General features: G+C 44.0%; 1 protein-coding gene across 1 annotated transcript in view; it reads left to right on the top strand.

Moving 5' to 3' along the window:
- Window positions 1–8,705: 8,705 nt before the first annotated feature.
- dglucy (D-glutamate cyclase) overlaps window positions 8,706–12,847 on the top strand; it is a gene marked incomplete at its 5' end in the record, with an annotated part of 8,547 nt that continues 4,405 nt past the window's right edge. The window contains 5 exon segments of the mRNA XM_005942127.3: window positions 8,706–9,053; window positions 10,086–10,171; window positions 11,194–11,347; window positions 11,919–12,005; window positions 12,301–12,454. Coding sequence (XP_005942189.1) covers window positions 10,096–10,171; window positions 11,194–11,347; window positions 11,919–12,005; window positions 12,301–12,454 — 471 coding nt within the window.

The raw sequence follows: 12,847 nt of genomic DNA, 5'->3' as shown, positions 1-12,847 counted from the left end.
TGCTGTATAAGAATCAGTCCATTCACTGTCTGAACAGAGTTTCGTCATGTTACTTTTGCACTATTATGTTCCAGCACATGTTGTTATTACATGGCTTACATGGCTAAGGTACACATTAGGCTGACATCTGGGGCCAGAGCTGAAACTGTTCTGGGCCAGCACAGGGCCAGCAGTGTGTCTGCAACTGGCCTTGTGCTGGCTCATGTGTGGGCCACCTCTGGTAAACCAGATCTGGGCCACCATAGGGCCGTCATTCTTTGCGGTACGCAGGCCATGTGTAAGCACATTGTGTGGGACAGATCCAGGCCATACCAATTTTGCTATGTGGGAGGAATTATGTAAAAATAGAAACATCATAAAAATGAAAATGAACATAAAGTAAAATGTACTGAAAAGAACATCAGTATGGCCATCATTATTTGCTTGGAAAGTCTAAAGTTCCATGGCTTTGAACAGCCAGAGAACGCAATGCCCAGCTTAGAATGACTAAAAGTAACTTCTTTTAACATTCTGTCATTCTGCTCTATATCAAACATCCACTAAAAATAGTCATTTGAAAAAAAATATTCGCCACTTTTCATCAGTTTGGGTTCCTCTGTTTATAGCAATTTTTAGAAAAGAACCCAATACCTTTGTCACTATACAGTTGTACAGTGAGATACAGAGCATCTCCTACTCATTGCAAACATGCTGGGAGGGTGGCTCTATCCGCCTTAGTGCAGCTGCTGTACCATACTGTGATGCAGTAAGTTAGTAGGCTCTCAATGGGCGAGTGGTGGAAGGGTGAGCTGTAGTCCACAAAGAGCATTCTGGCGTAGCTCTGCCGCTGTTCTAGGTGACTCAGCACCGGAGGGATGCATTCTGTGAATCTGTTTGCACGGTATGCAAACTGGTGGGGGTCGAATTCTGGGGGGAGGTAATCCTTGGTGTGCTGAAGGACTAGTCTCTCAAAGCATTTCATGATTACCGGTGTGAGGGCCACAGGGCAATAATAGTTCAGGCTGGTGATGGGAGACTTCTTTGGTACTGGGATGATTGTGGCTGATTTTAGACAGGATGGGATGGCTGCTTCATCCAGTGAGAGGTTGAAGATTCTGGTGGAGATGAGGGTGAGCTGGTGGGCACATGGTCTTAGCACTTTACCACGTATTCCGTCTGGACCGGCCGCCTTCCTGGGGTTCACTGCTAGGAACACACATCTGACATCGTGCTCCGTTACAGTGAATGGAGCGGTGCAGGAACCAGGTGAGGATGAGGATGGGAGCAGGGCTGAGGCAGATGAATGCTGCTGTTGTGGTGTTTCAAAGCGGGCAAAGAAGCTGTTTATTTCCTCTGCTAGCTGCACACTCAGGTTTTCTGTTTTCACAGTTCTGCCTCTGTGGTTTATGATGTCTATTATTCCCTGCCATGTGTTGTGCTGGACAGGTGGGACCCCTTTTCAGGTCAGCTCGAGCAGCTCACCTGACCTAAAGTTGGCATTATGGGCTTTGAGGAGTGTGCAGACCTCGCTGGTCATCCAGGGTTTTTGGTTTGGGAAAACCTGAATGCTTTTGTCCACAGTCACATTTGCAATACAGAACTTGATATAGTCCAGTACTGATCCTGTGAATGTTTCTAATGCAATATATTATACTTTACCAATGTAACGCTGCATGCCAAATCAATTTTGAAAATATCTGTGAATTTTGTATTGAAAAATGCAGGTATCTTTCAGATTTATTTTTATGTTATCAAAAATGTATTAAAAGTATAAGCATGAAAAATTCCAAGAGTGCAATAAAAAATATAACCAAACAAGCTTAATTTACAGTTTGAAATACAGAAGATAATGAAAATATATAAATAACTACCTATTAATCCCCATATCCAAGTATCAAGACGTGTAAAAACAAATTACATTCTTTCCTCAGTTTCTATTAATAAGACTTAAATTTACATTAAATTATTCAAAATTATATACATTATTCATAAGGAGACAAAGAATTCAGAAACAACACGGAGAATGTCTTGATGCATGCTCAATCATCCAGGTAATTAAATCCCTAAAGGTTGATTCTGTTCATCTGGACGTAGCGTTTTCAATGGGAGAAAAGTTTTGTCACTCATCCAAGTGACTTCTGCAGTCTCAGCTGACTGCAGGTTTCCCTAATCTTATAATACTAATAATAATAATGGATTCCATTTATATAGTGCTTTTCGAGACCCTCAAAGCGCTTTACAATTCCACTATTCATTTACACACGGGTGGAGGCAAGCTACAGTTGTAGCCACAGCTGCCCTGAGGCAGACTGACAGAAGCGAGGCTGCCATATCGCACCATCGGCCCCTCTGGCCAACACCAGTAGGTTTTAGATGAAGTGTCTTGCCCAAGGACACAACGACCGAGACTGTGGGAGCCGGGGCTCAAACCGGCAACCTTCCAATTACAAGACGAACTGCCAACTCTCATTATGCAATGTACTGTTTAAAAGAAAAAACTTTTTTTTTGCCTTGACAACATACATTCATCTTCATTTCAAATAAGTAGTTATTTTTCACACAGAGAGCAATACCATTCTCCAGCCTCTGCTGTCCAAAACTACTCTGTATTCATCTGGAGGCACTGTGTGTGAAACCACTTTAAATAGCTCTCATGCAGGAACAAAGCAATTGTATAAAATGAAGTGAGGGAATGGAGCTATAAATAGATTAATATAGATATATGAAAATAAACTTATATATAGACATAGGAACACAAGTTTTAACATTAATTTTCTGTATATAACAATATAAGCATACAGGTGTCTAAGCAAACATTGTGGCATACAAAGTGAGAGAGTGCAGTGAGTCATGTTTATTCCTGTTCAGATATGTGTCTGACACAAGTGGATGAATTAAAAAGTCTGACAGCAGCAGCAACAACAGACTATGCCTTCCTAATGACTTTCTATCTGTTTACATCTTTTTCTTTGATGCCTGTATCCCAGCTTGAAGAGTCTTGGACCCTTTTTCTAGTCAGTGGGTGTGTGGGCAGACAACTCTGGCTTGTCACCCAGTTGGATTTCATGGTATTTGTAAGATGGCACTATCTACAAATCAGGACACATTAACTATGATATTAAAAAATGACATGATGACATAGTTCTTGGTCAGTTTACCAAGCATTTCTCAGTTTTGTTCTTTATAGTTCTGTTCATCATATCATTGCTTGTGAGTCCTGGATTATTTGATGATATGTTTACATTATGTATTCTTTTGTTTTCAGTTCCATATTGCTTTTAAGTGTAGTTCTTCTTCAGCGTTCCACAAGTGGATGGAAGACTTGTGAAAACACTCTAGTGTTAAAGCCAGTCTTGTCTTCATGTCTGTTTATGCTTTTGTCTGTGTCAAGCTCGTGTGTCTTAGTCTGTGTTTTAGTTTGGTGGCCTCTTGTCTCTTTCTTGTGTTGAGTCTTACTTCCACTGTCTTCTTATTCCCAATGTATCCCTGCTGTGTTACACAGCTGTCTCCAATTCCCCTAATCGCCATCCTATTTATACATTTTGCCAATCTCCCGGTCATGACTGTCCCCGCCACTAACACATGACCCTACGCTGTGTCACTGCATCATTTCATGTTTGGCACCGATCACCACCTGCACTCATGTATATATCTTTCTACGTAGCACTCATAAGTCTTATTCTCATGTATATATCTCATGTATATCTCATGCACATATCTTTCTTTCTACATAGCACTTTAATTCTTATTGTTTGCACTGAAGCACCGCAGCAATTTCCTAATGTTGTAAACCTCAACATCTGGCAATAAACCCCATTCTGATTCTGATTCTGATTCTGAAGTACATTATTCTATTCCATTCTATTCGATTCTATTCTATTCTATTTATACAGCACCAAATCGCAACAACAGTCACCTAAAGACACTTTATGTTGCTGGGTAAAAACACAACAATAATACAAAGAAAACCCCAACAATTTAAGTACCCCATATGAGCTAACATTTAGTGTGAGTGGGAAGGAAAAACTCCATTTGAAGAGGTAGAAACATCTGGCAGAAACAGGCTCAAGGAGAGACAGCCATCTACTGTGACTGGCTGAGGTTGATGAAAAGGAGACAGGAAAACATATACACTGTGCAAGAGATACATACTAACTAATGATTAAATGCAGAGAGGTGTATAAACACAGAACGAGCAAAGAAGGAAAAAATTCATACATGATGGGAAGCCCGCCGTTCCTAGGCTTATTTTTATTTATTTTTTTTTTTTTTGGCCTGTCCCGTTTGGCTCTTTTGCCATCAGAATTGTTGTCTAAAGGCAAAGAAAGATGCCCAACGGATTTACTTTACCAAACTGACCATCCCAGCCTTGCCGTAATGGTCCATTTGATTCACCTTTTATTGTTTATTTTATTTTCACTTACTGAATACGGGACAGACTTGACTGGGGGAAAGAAGGGGAGAAAGAAAGAGGGAAAGAGAAACAGCTGAGAAGAGGGACGGGGGAGAAGGGCAAAAGACAAAAACCAACAGAACGGGCAGAGGAAAAAAAAATGCATATATCAATCACCTGGATCACCTGCTGAGAAAGAAAAAAGAAAGCAAGCAGAAGAGAACAAGAGTAATAGAATAAACAACATCACAATGATATATGGGAATATGACAGTAAATACTAAATATTAAACATTATTGTGCAGCACATAAGATCAACAGAACACAGTGTGCTTTGAGGTAGGAGCCAAAAAGGGTGTAGTTTGTGGGTGTGATCACCCGTGTGTACACCTGTGAGCATGGACGCGCTTGTTTTTTTTTTAAAAGGTTCCTTCATGTAATGATCTGCTAGAGGGTGTGGGGGGGCCACAGCCCCGTCCTCCAGGGCATGAAGCAGGTATGGAGGAGATCAAAACTCCAGACATCCAGAGGCCCCCAGAACACAAGAGACCAAGGAAGACCAACAGAGGGGCAGCCGCGCCACTGTCCCAGAAAGAGCTGAGGAGAGTCCCAGATGAGGGCTCACTCAGCAGCCGCGGAGCAGAAGCCAGGGGGGTTGCAGTGACGCGCCCGTGAGCTCCGCCGGCAGCCAGCTGCGCCTGAGTGACCGAGCCCCAGGCCGAGAGGCCGGGGGCACCCCACCTCCGAAGTGGCCCGAGCGAGCCCCAGGCTCCAGGCCCCGATAAGCGGCCGCCAAGGAGTGAGCCGGTGTGTACCTGGACGCCCATCCCCGGACACAAAGAACCACCAACGCACCGATGTCTGAGGGGGTCCGCCACTGGCAGGGGAAGTGGTGGTAGGGGGAGATAGGCCTCCAAACCTTGGAGGGCCTGAGATGTCCCCAGAGAGGTGGCGCCTGACACCCAACCTGACATATAGACACAGACATACAGGCACACACAGATACAAACATCCATTCCCACCCTCATGCTCTCAAATGCACTTACTCCACACTCAACCAACGTGGAGACAGACATAAAGAGACGTTGTACACACGATCACACTCCCCAAGCGTACTCTACAAACCGGGTCTAGGTGCCCCCGCCCCTGGAGGGGGGGATTCTAGGGGCGTCCTAGGCTTATTGCAGCACAAATAAGGGAAGATTCAGGGTCACCTGATCCACTATAACTGTATTATTTGTCAAAACTGAGGGTTTTAATGCTAATCTCAAAAGCAGAGACGGGTGTTTGTCTTCTGAATTAATTTAGAATAGAATAGAATAGAATTCAACTTTATTGTCATTGCACATGTCACAGGTACAAGGCAACGAAATGCAGTTTGCATCCATCAAGAAGTATATATTGTAATAGATGTATTACAATATATATTAGCAATAATATAGGTATGTAAGTATATTACAGAAATGGGTCTATTATGGTATGTTATAATGTACATGGTATGAAGTAAGTTATGAATATGCTATAACTATAAGTATGTACAGGCTGTAGTGAGTACAATCTATGTACAGGCTATGTACAGGATATAAATATGAAAAACTATACAGAATATGAGATATACAGCTATACAGAAATGTGAACTATGCAGGTTATAAACAGTTGTAGAATTAAAAATTATCGTATTGTACAGAATGATGTGAGCTGCATCCACAGAAGAGAGGCCTGAGAGATGAAGACTCTGATTCCTTTCAACCTTAAAATTCTATAGGAACCACAAGTACACCTAATATTCCAAAATTAAAATCTGGATTTCAAAGCGAGTCAGTGAAGACAAGCAAATATGCTGTCTCTTTATAGTCCCTGTCATGACTCTCTCAGCAGCACTTTTGATCCATCAATATTAAACAATTATTGATGCAGCAGATTGAGATGAACCTGGCCCAGAGGTACAGTAGGAGTCCCAGAGAAGAATGTGTTGAAAGTTGGACCTCAACTATAATGGATGATTTTTAATGAATTTCTTGAAATTTCCATAATTGTAGTGTATTGGCTGTATTGAATTGCATATAAATGTCCTTTAATTTCTGCAGTGAATTTTACAGTAATCTGGCTGAAACTGGCACACAGGTACAGTAGGTGTCCCAGAGGAGGAGATGTGTTGAAAGTTGGACCTCAACTACTCAGGATGATTTTTAATGAATTTCTTGAAATTCCATAATTTATGTTGACTGTATTGGGCTGTTTCATTGTAATTTGTGTGCACGCATGCGGCGCGTGCGACTGTTCGCGCGCGCACGTGTGCGCGGGTATAGGCTTTCAATCGGCACATAAAGCGAAAAGGCGCTACCGTAAAGACTGGTGTAAAAGCGCAAGGAAATTTATGCGGCGGATAAGAGGCGGCTGGCTTGACCGCGGCTCACAAATGACGGCTCACTTTACCGCGGTAAAAAATCGTCCCGGGCATTTTGACTAGAGACCAGCCCACCAGGTATTATAGGAAAAACCATAAAGCCTTTGAATGAAAACAAACGCTGTTGTCACAGTGATGTACACTGTGTTGTTGGTATATATGTATCAGTCTAATAAACTTAAACCTACACCATCCTCCCTATTCTGGTATTCTAAACAGTACCTGGAAGCAGACTGCTTGGTCGAGTTAACCTCCTGAACTCTCTACAACACATGGTGAAAACCTGAAATTAAGACAGAGAAGACTAGAGGTGAGACATGATCATTACTGATTACTGATGACAGATTTAGATATATTTTCATAAACTATTCATTTGCCACATCAATAAACAGCATGGCAGGGCAAAATATTTTTTCTAACATGGCAACCTTTAAAAAGTGAAAGGAGACAGAAAGACAGGTGAGAAAGAATAAAACTCAATTGACTTTTTGATGGCATTTTACACACAGTACTGGTACAGTATCTAGAAAATGTGGGAAAATACTGGCATCATATACAGTACTTAGTACTTCTGAAGAAATTATGATGGGACCCTTTCTGCTATTTGCACATTTTTTGCACATTTTTTACTGTAAATTTCTAAGTTAATTTTTTAAATTTTGTAGTAACCTGTAAATTGTAGATACTGTAAAACTTTTTTCTGTCATTTAATGGTTGGGTATTGTACAGCTACAAGCATTTCATCCCCATGTCATACTGTGTATGGTTGTGTGTGTGTGTGTGTGACAAATAAAATTTGAATTTGAATTTGAAAAAAATTACTATAATGGATTTCTATGAATTTTACATCAGATGAAAACGTTTGTTGTAAGATTCAGATAATTATTTGTTAAAAGCGCTCATTCTCTTCTTTTTTACTCACCCATATTACTCAAAGTGCTCTATACAACATGTCACATTCACCCAATTAGGCCAAATGTGGCATGCCATCACATAAACAGTGCCATCTTACCATGCCAGAAGTCAGCCAGCAGTGCCGGCTTGACACCAGATCCAGGCAAGACCCGTCTGCTATGTGGGATGACTTGTTCTTTTGGCGTTTTAGTTGTGGATTATGTTTGGACTGTGTCTCTTGCCCTTTCAGTATTGTTTTCTTGTGCTTCTAGGTGTCCCTTTGTTTCTTTTTAGGTTATGTAGTATGGGTTAGAGATATTTTGTATGTTGTTTTTGTTTAATAAATCCGCCTTTTGGATTATTCCCTGATGTGCCTGAGTTCTGTTAATTAGTGTCACTTTGAAAGGACACACATCCAGCATTGACATATAATTGTTCTTTCAATTTTTGATAAAGATTACAGTGAATTGAGATGTAACTTGGCCCAGAGGTACGGTAGGACGCCCAGAGTAAGAAAGTGTTGAAAGTTGGACATCAACTATTATGGATGATTTTTAATGAATTTTTGAAATTTCCATAATTGTAGTGTATTGGCTGTATTGAATTGCATATAAATGTCCTTTGATTTTTGAGGAATTTTACAGTAAATCTGGATGAAACTTGGCACACAGGTACAGTAGGTGTCCCAGAGAAGGAATGTGTTGAAAGTTGTACCTCAACTATTCAGGATGATTTTTAATGAATTTTTGAAAATTGAGAGAATCCTATTGTATTGACTGTATTGTATTGAATAGAAGTTTCCATTAATTTCTGAGGAATTTTACAGTGAATCTGGCTGAAACTTGGCACACAGGTACAGTAGGTGTCCTAGCGGAGGGATGTGTTGAAAGTTGGACCTCAACTACTAAGGATGATTTTTAATGAATTTCTGAAATAGACATAATTGTATTGACTGTATTGGGCTGTTCCATTGTAATTTGTGTGCGCGCGTGTGCGTGTGACTGTTCGCGCGCGCACGTGTGCGCGAGTATAGGCTTTCAATCAGGATATAAAGCGAAAAGGCGCTACGGTAAAGACTGGTGTAAAAGCGCAAGGAAATTTATGCGGCGGATAAGAGGCGGCTGGCTTGACCGCGGCTCACAAATGACGGCTCACTTTACCGCGGTAAGCGTGCAGACCGTGAATTGGGACAACATGGACACAGCCAACGTCCTTGAAATCCGGGAAACTGAGGACGCAGAGGCACTGGAGTAACCTTCGTCGCCTCGCTGTGACGTAATGGGCCCTCGAAGGCTGCAGCCCCGGACTTAGCTGTTAGCAGCTGTTAGCCTGTGGAGCTGTCATCACCGACCCCGACACTCCGCGGATAAACCGTCACACCGTGAGTTTAATCACACTGTCGGAGGGACTTTAGGACCGTTAGCTTAACGGTCAGCTTTGCTCCCTCCGAGCGGAGATTTTCATATTAAAATAGAAGTTTCTATGTTTAATGTAGTGTACAGTGGGAGAAACTCGTCCAGCTGACTTCTTCAGTCTCAGCTGACTGCAGGTTTCCAACCTTATATAGACAGATCAAAGATCACTGTCATAGCCGATCAATGATCAATCACAGTTTGCATATCATTGATCATAAACTGACCTCACAGCCCGTTGTGAGTCAGGGGTGCTAGTGTCAGCCATTGAGCACAAGTTCTGTTTATAAAGTCGAAACCTGATGATGACGAAATGTTTCTCCCACTGAAAGCGTGCGGCCTTCCTGGACCCTGACCCTAGCTCTGACCCCTTCCTGGACCCTGACCCTTTTTCAATCTTAATTGAAGATTTTAATATGTGGGTATTGACTTTTCAGGTTTAGTTTTTCCTTGTAAGATAATTCTTCATAATTAAACAAGAGGAATAATAGTGTGATGTCTTGTATTCATCATGAAGGTATAATTTGATATATAATAGTTTTGATTTTGTGCAAAGTATCGGATCAGTGTAGCCTGAACTTTACTGTCAGGTGGTCTCTGAGCCACTTCCTGTTTGCAGTGGTGATAGACGGGTGGCGTCACCTCTGCAAAGAGGTGAGTGCAGGCAGGGAGGAGAGGAGAAGGAGAGCAGTATGAGTGCCGGAGGAGGTTTAAAGGTGGCAGTGAGACCTGCTGTGATGGTTGGAGATGAGCGGGAGCGAGCAGAGCGGGTTACCCTGATGAATCCTCACCTGGCAGGTGTTCGATCCCTGCTCTCAGCTTCATCTACACCAATGTTCTGCTGTCCTGACAGTTTAGGAAGTTTCACATAAATAAGCGTCTGAATCTAAGTACACAAAGTGTTACCACAGATTATATTTCATTGGCTGTTCACCAGCGAATTAACCAATCAGACAGCTCGCCTATTCCTCAGGTTACTCATGACATTTTTTAACGTTTAGGTGAAGAAGGATGCTGTCTGCAGTGAGAGCTGCTCGGTGCGCCGTCAGATACCTCAGGGGTATCCGTACCTCTGCCATGGACACAGGTGATACACGCGCACACACACAAAAGAAAACACTGATGGAGGAGAGCAGTGAGGGAAGGAAAAAGAGTGAGTGGGGTTTAAAGTCTGGAGTGTTTCAAAGATTAACTTCATCGACTGCTGCTCGCTCAAACATTAACTGTGGTGAAGCAGATAAGAGCAGATCATTGTTCTCTCGGGCCTTTCCCCTCCTGCTCCGTGACAGGTAAACAGGAAGCAGCTCACTGACATGCTTGTGTGTGAGATGATCAAGTCGGAACATTTAAATAATCTGAGTCCTGCTAATCTGAGGCAGTTAATCCGGCAGAAAGACCCCAGAATAAAGACCACAACAGGATTAGCCAACGGTAAGAGATCATCTGAACTGGACAGGCTTAGGACAGACTCGGGACAGCTTAGAGGTGAAATTTCTGCTGATTTGTTGGTTTAGTAAAGGAGCTGCTTTAGCGAATTAGCGTCCAGTAAGAACGTTAGCTTGTTCTAACAGTAAACATGTATACTCTCGAGTCATCCTCAGCTAGTATCCATGAGTGTTGTGGACGTGTCTCCCAGAGTGTCTGGGGGGTGTATGGGGTATCAGGTCAGGTGCATGCTGGACTCAGCCAGGCGGTGGAGGGTTTGGGGTCCTCAGGATGTGGTCCTTCTGGCTTCGCTGACTGGCAGCCTCCAGCTTCCTCTGGGCTGCTTTTCAGCCGAGGGTGAAGCAGCAGGAATGAGAAACGGCTGCTCCGAGTCTGAAAAAGGGTGGAGTGCTCGCTCCGGGTTGGCGAGGATTTTCTGCCTCCAACACGTCATGTTGACGAGTTTGAGCAGATTGATTGACAGGTTGGTGTGGAGGCTGGAGCTGGTGCGGTGCAGCGAGGGTGGAGGTGTCGACGTATTGGTTCCTGCCCTCAGCGGGAACCGGTGACCACGAGCTCTGGAAATGCCTGAAAAGGATGATGTCATCCCGCAGAGCTGCCCGGACGGTCAGGGCTTCTTGGTTTTTCTCTGTTGTAACGTGTGTGTGTGTGTGTGTGTTTCAGGATACCAGCAGGCTAATGTGGTCGTCCTGCCAAACCAGCTCGCCGATGACTTCCATGCCTTCTGTCGCAGTAACCCCGCCCCCCTGCCGCTCCTTTATCGCAGCCAGTCGGGAGAGACTTCCTGTCCGCCTCTGGCTCAGCACGCTGACATCAGGTAGGACTTCCTGTCCTCTCAGACGTGCTGCAGAAGGTTTACGTTTGATTCTGTGAGCCGATGATTTTAAATCACAGACGTTTCCTGAGTCCATTCACATCGTTCTCCATGCAGCACAAAGCTCCTGCGGACTCTCAGTAACCTTTGGAGCGCTCGCCTGTGAGGCGAGAGCAGAGTTTACTCAGAAAACAAGCACATCACATTATAAAATCTGCTCATTTTGAATTTGATTCAGAAAAGCTGGAACAAAGAAGAAGGTGTTTGATCCTGATGTGATGAAATGATTGAACTTCTTTTCTGCAAACTGAGAGGAGCGAGCAGGAAGAGACAGACGCCAGACCAGACAGACGGTTTGGTGGATGTTTGTTTCGGACACCCCTCAGCCTGAGAGGACGGTGGCTGGGCCGGCAGGTGCTGTGACACCACGGGTGCATCGACCAGAAGCCTGAGGGCTCACAGAGTTCTTATTTTTCTGCCCTATACCCGTCTGACTCCAACGAAGGGCGGAGCTTTCCGACTGTGTCTGTTTTATTTTTCCTGATCGAGTGTTTCCTGGTTGTGTTTCCTGTAGGACGGACATCTCGCAGTACTGTGTGTATGAGGATGGTCGGCTGGTGAAAACCGTCTCCAGCCTGCAGACGTACAGTGACGCACACAGGTAATGTTGAACATGAGTCGGGGTAATCATTGAGCCTCAGCTGTGACTGCGTCCTGGTAATAACTTACTGTTGAAATGGGCTCTGGTTAAAGCATAGCGACGTCTCCGGCAGGATCTGTCCTGAAATCTAAACGTGCTTTCAGCTTGTATCCCAGGAATTACTCTACACCAGCTCCTCCGTGCTGCTTTCACTGAAAAGTCGACATTAAAGCACAAACACAAGCTGCTGCTTCCTGCCTCACCTGTTGTTTCCTGTAGCATAACAGTCAGTGATCAGCCTCCCTCTGCCTCGCAGGTCTCCACCCGGGCAGCAGGCGGAGCGTCCCGGGTCGTGGTCGGACATGGTGTGTTTCTATCTGGGCTGCAGCTTTGGCTTCGAGGGCCGACTGAAAGAAGCCGGAGTCCCCGTCAGGAACGTGGAGCAGGGCAGGAACGTCAGCATGTACAGGGTACGCTGGGCCGCGCTGGGTCGCTGACAGTGTGCTGTGCAGCTCCGGCTGAAGCACTGTGGGTGCAGTGACAGGATCAGTCAGTCGAGCAGATGTTTTGGTTGGATCATCATCAGTGATTTTATGACCAGTCGTGTTTTCTCAGTATTCATTTATGCTCTCAGGTCCAGTCGACTTCCTGAATTATTTCATGTTCACTGTGACACACTCGTGAAGTGTCCGAGGGGTAGAAGTGAAGTGGGAGTAGTCACGCCCACCAGCAGCGCTTGTGTCATTCTGTCGCTAAACACGAGCTCGGAAATTCTCAGTGAATTCTGATGAAACTCTGCAGGAGCGTAGAGCGGGGTCATGTGACAGTGCACATTTGGGATCACGCTTCTCCACCAGCTCATC

Source organism: Haplochromis burtoni, unplaced genomic scaffold (genome assembly GCF_018398535.1).
Source record: "Haplochromis burtoni strain Fernald_Lab_line unplaced genomic scaffold, NCSU_Asbu1 Contig_321, whole genome shotgun sequence".
NCBI lineage: Eukaryota > Metazoa > Chordata > Actinopteri > Cichliformes > Cichlidae > Haplochromis > Haplochromis burtoni.
This window is presented reverse-complemented; position numbering and strand designations above follow the sequence as displayed.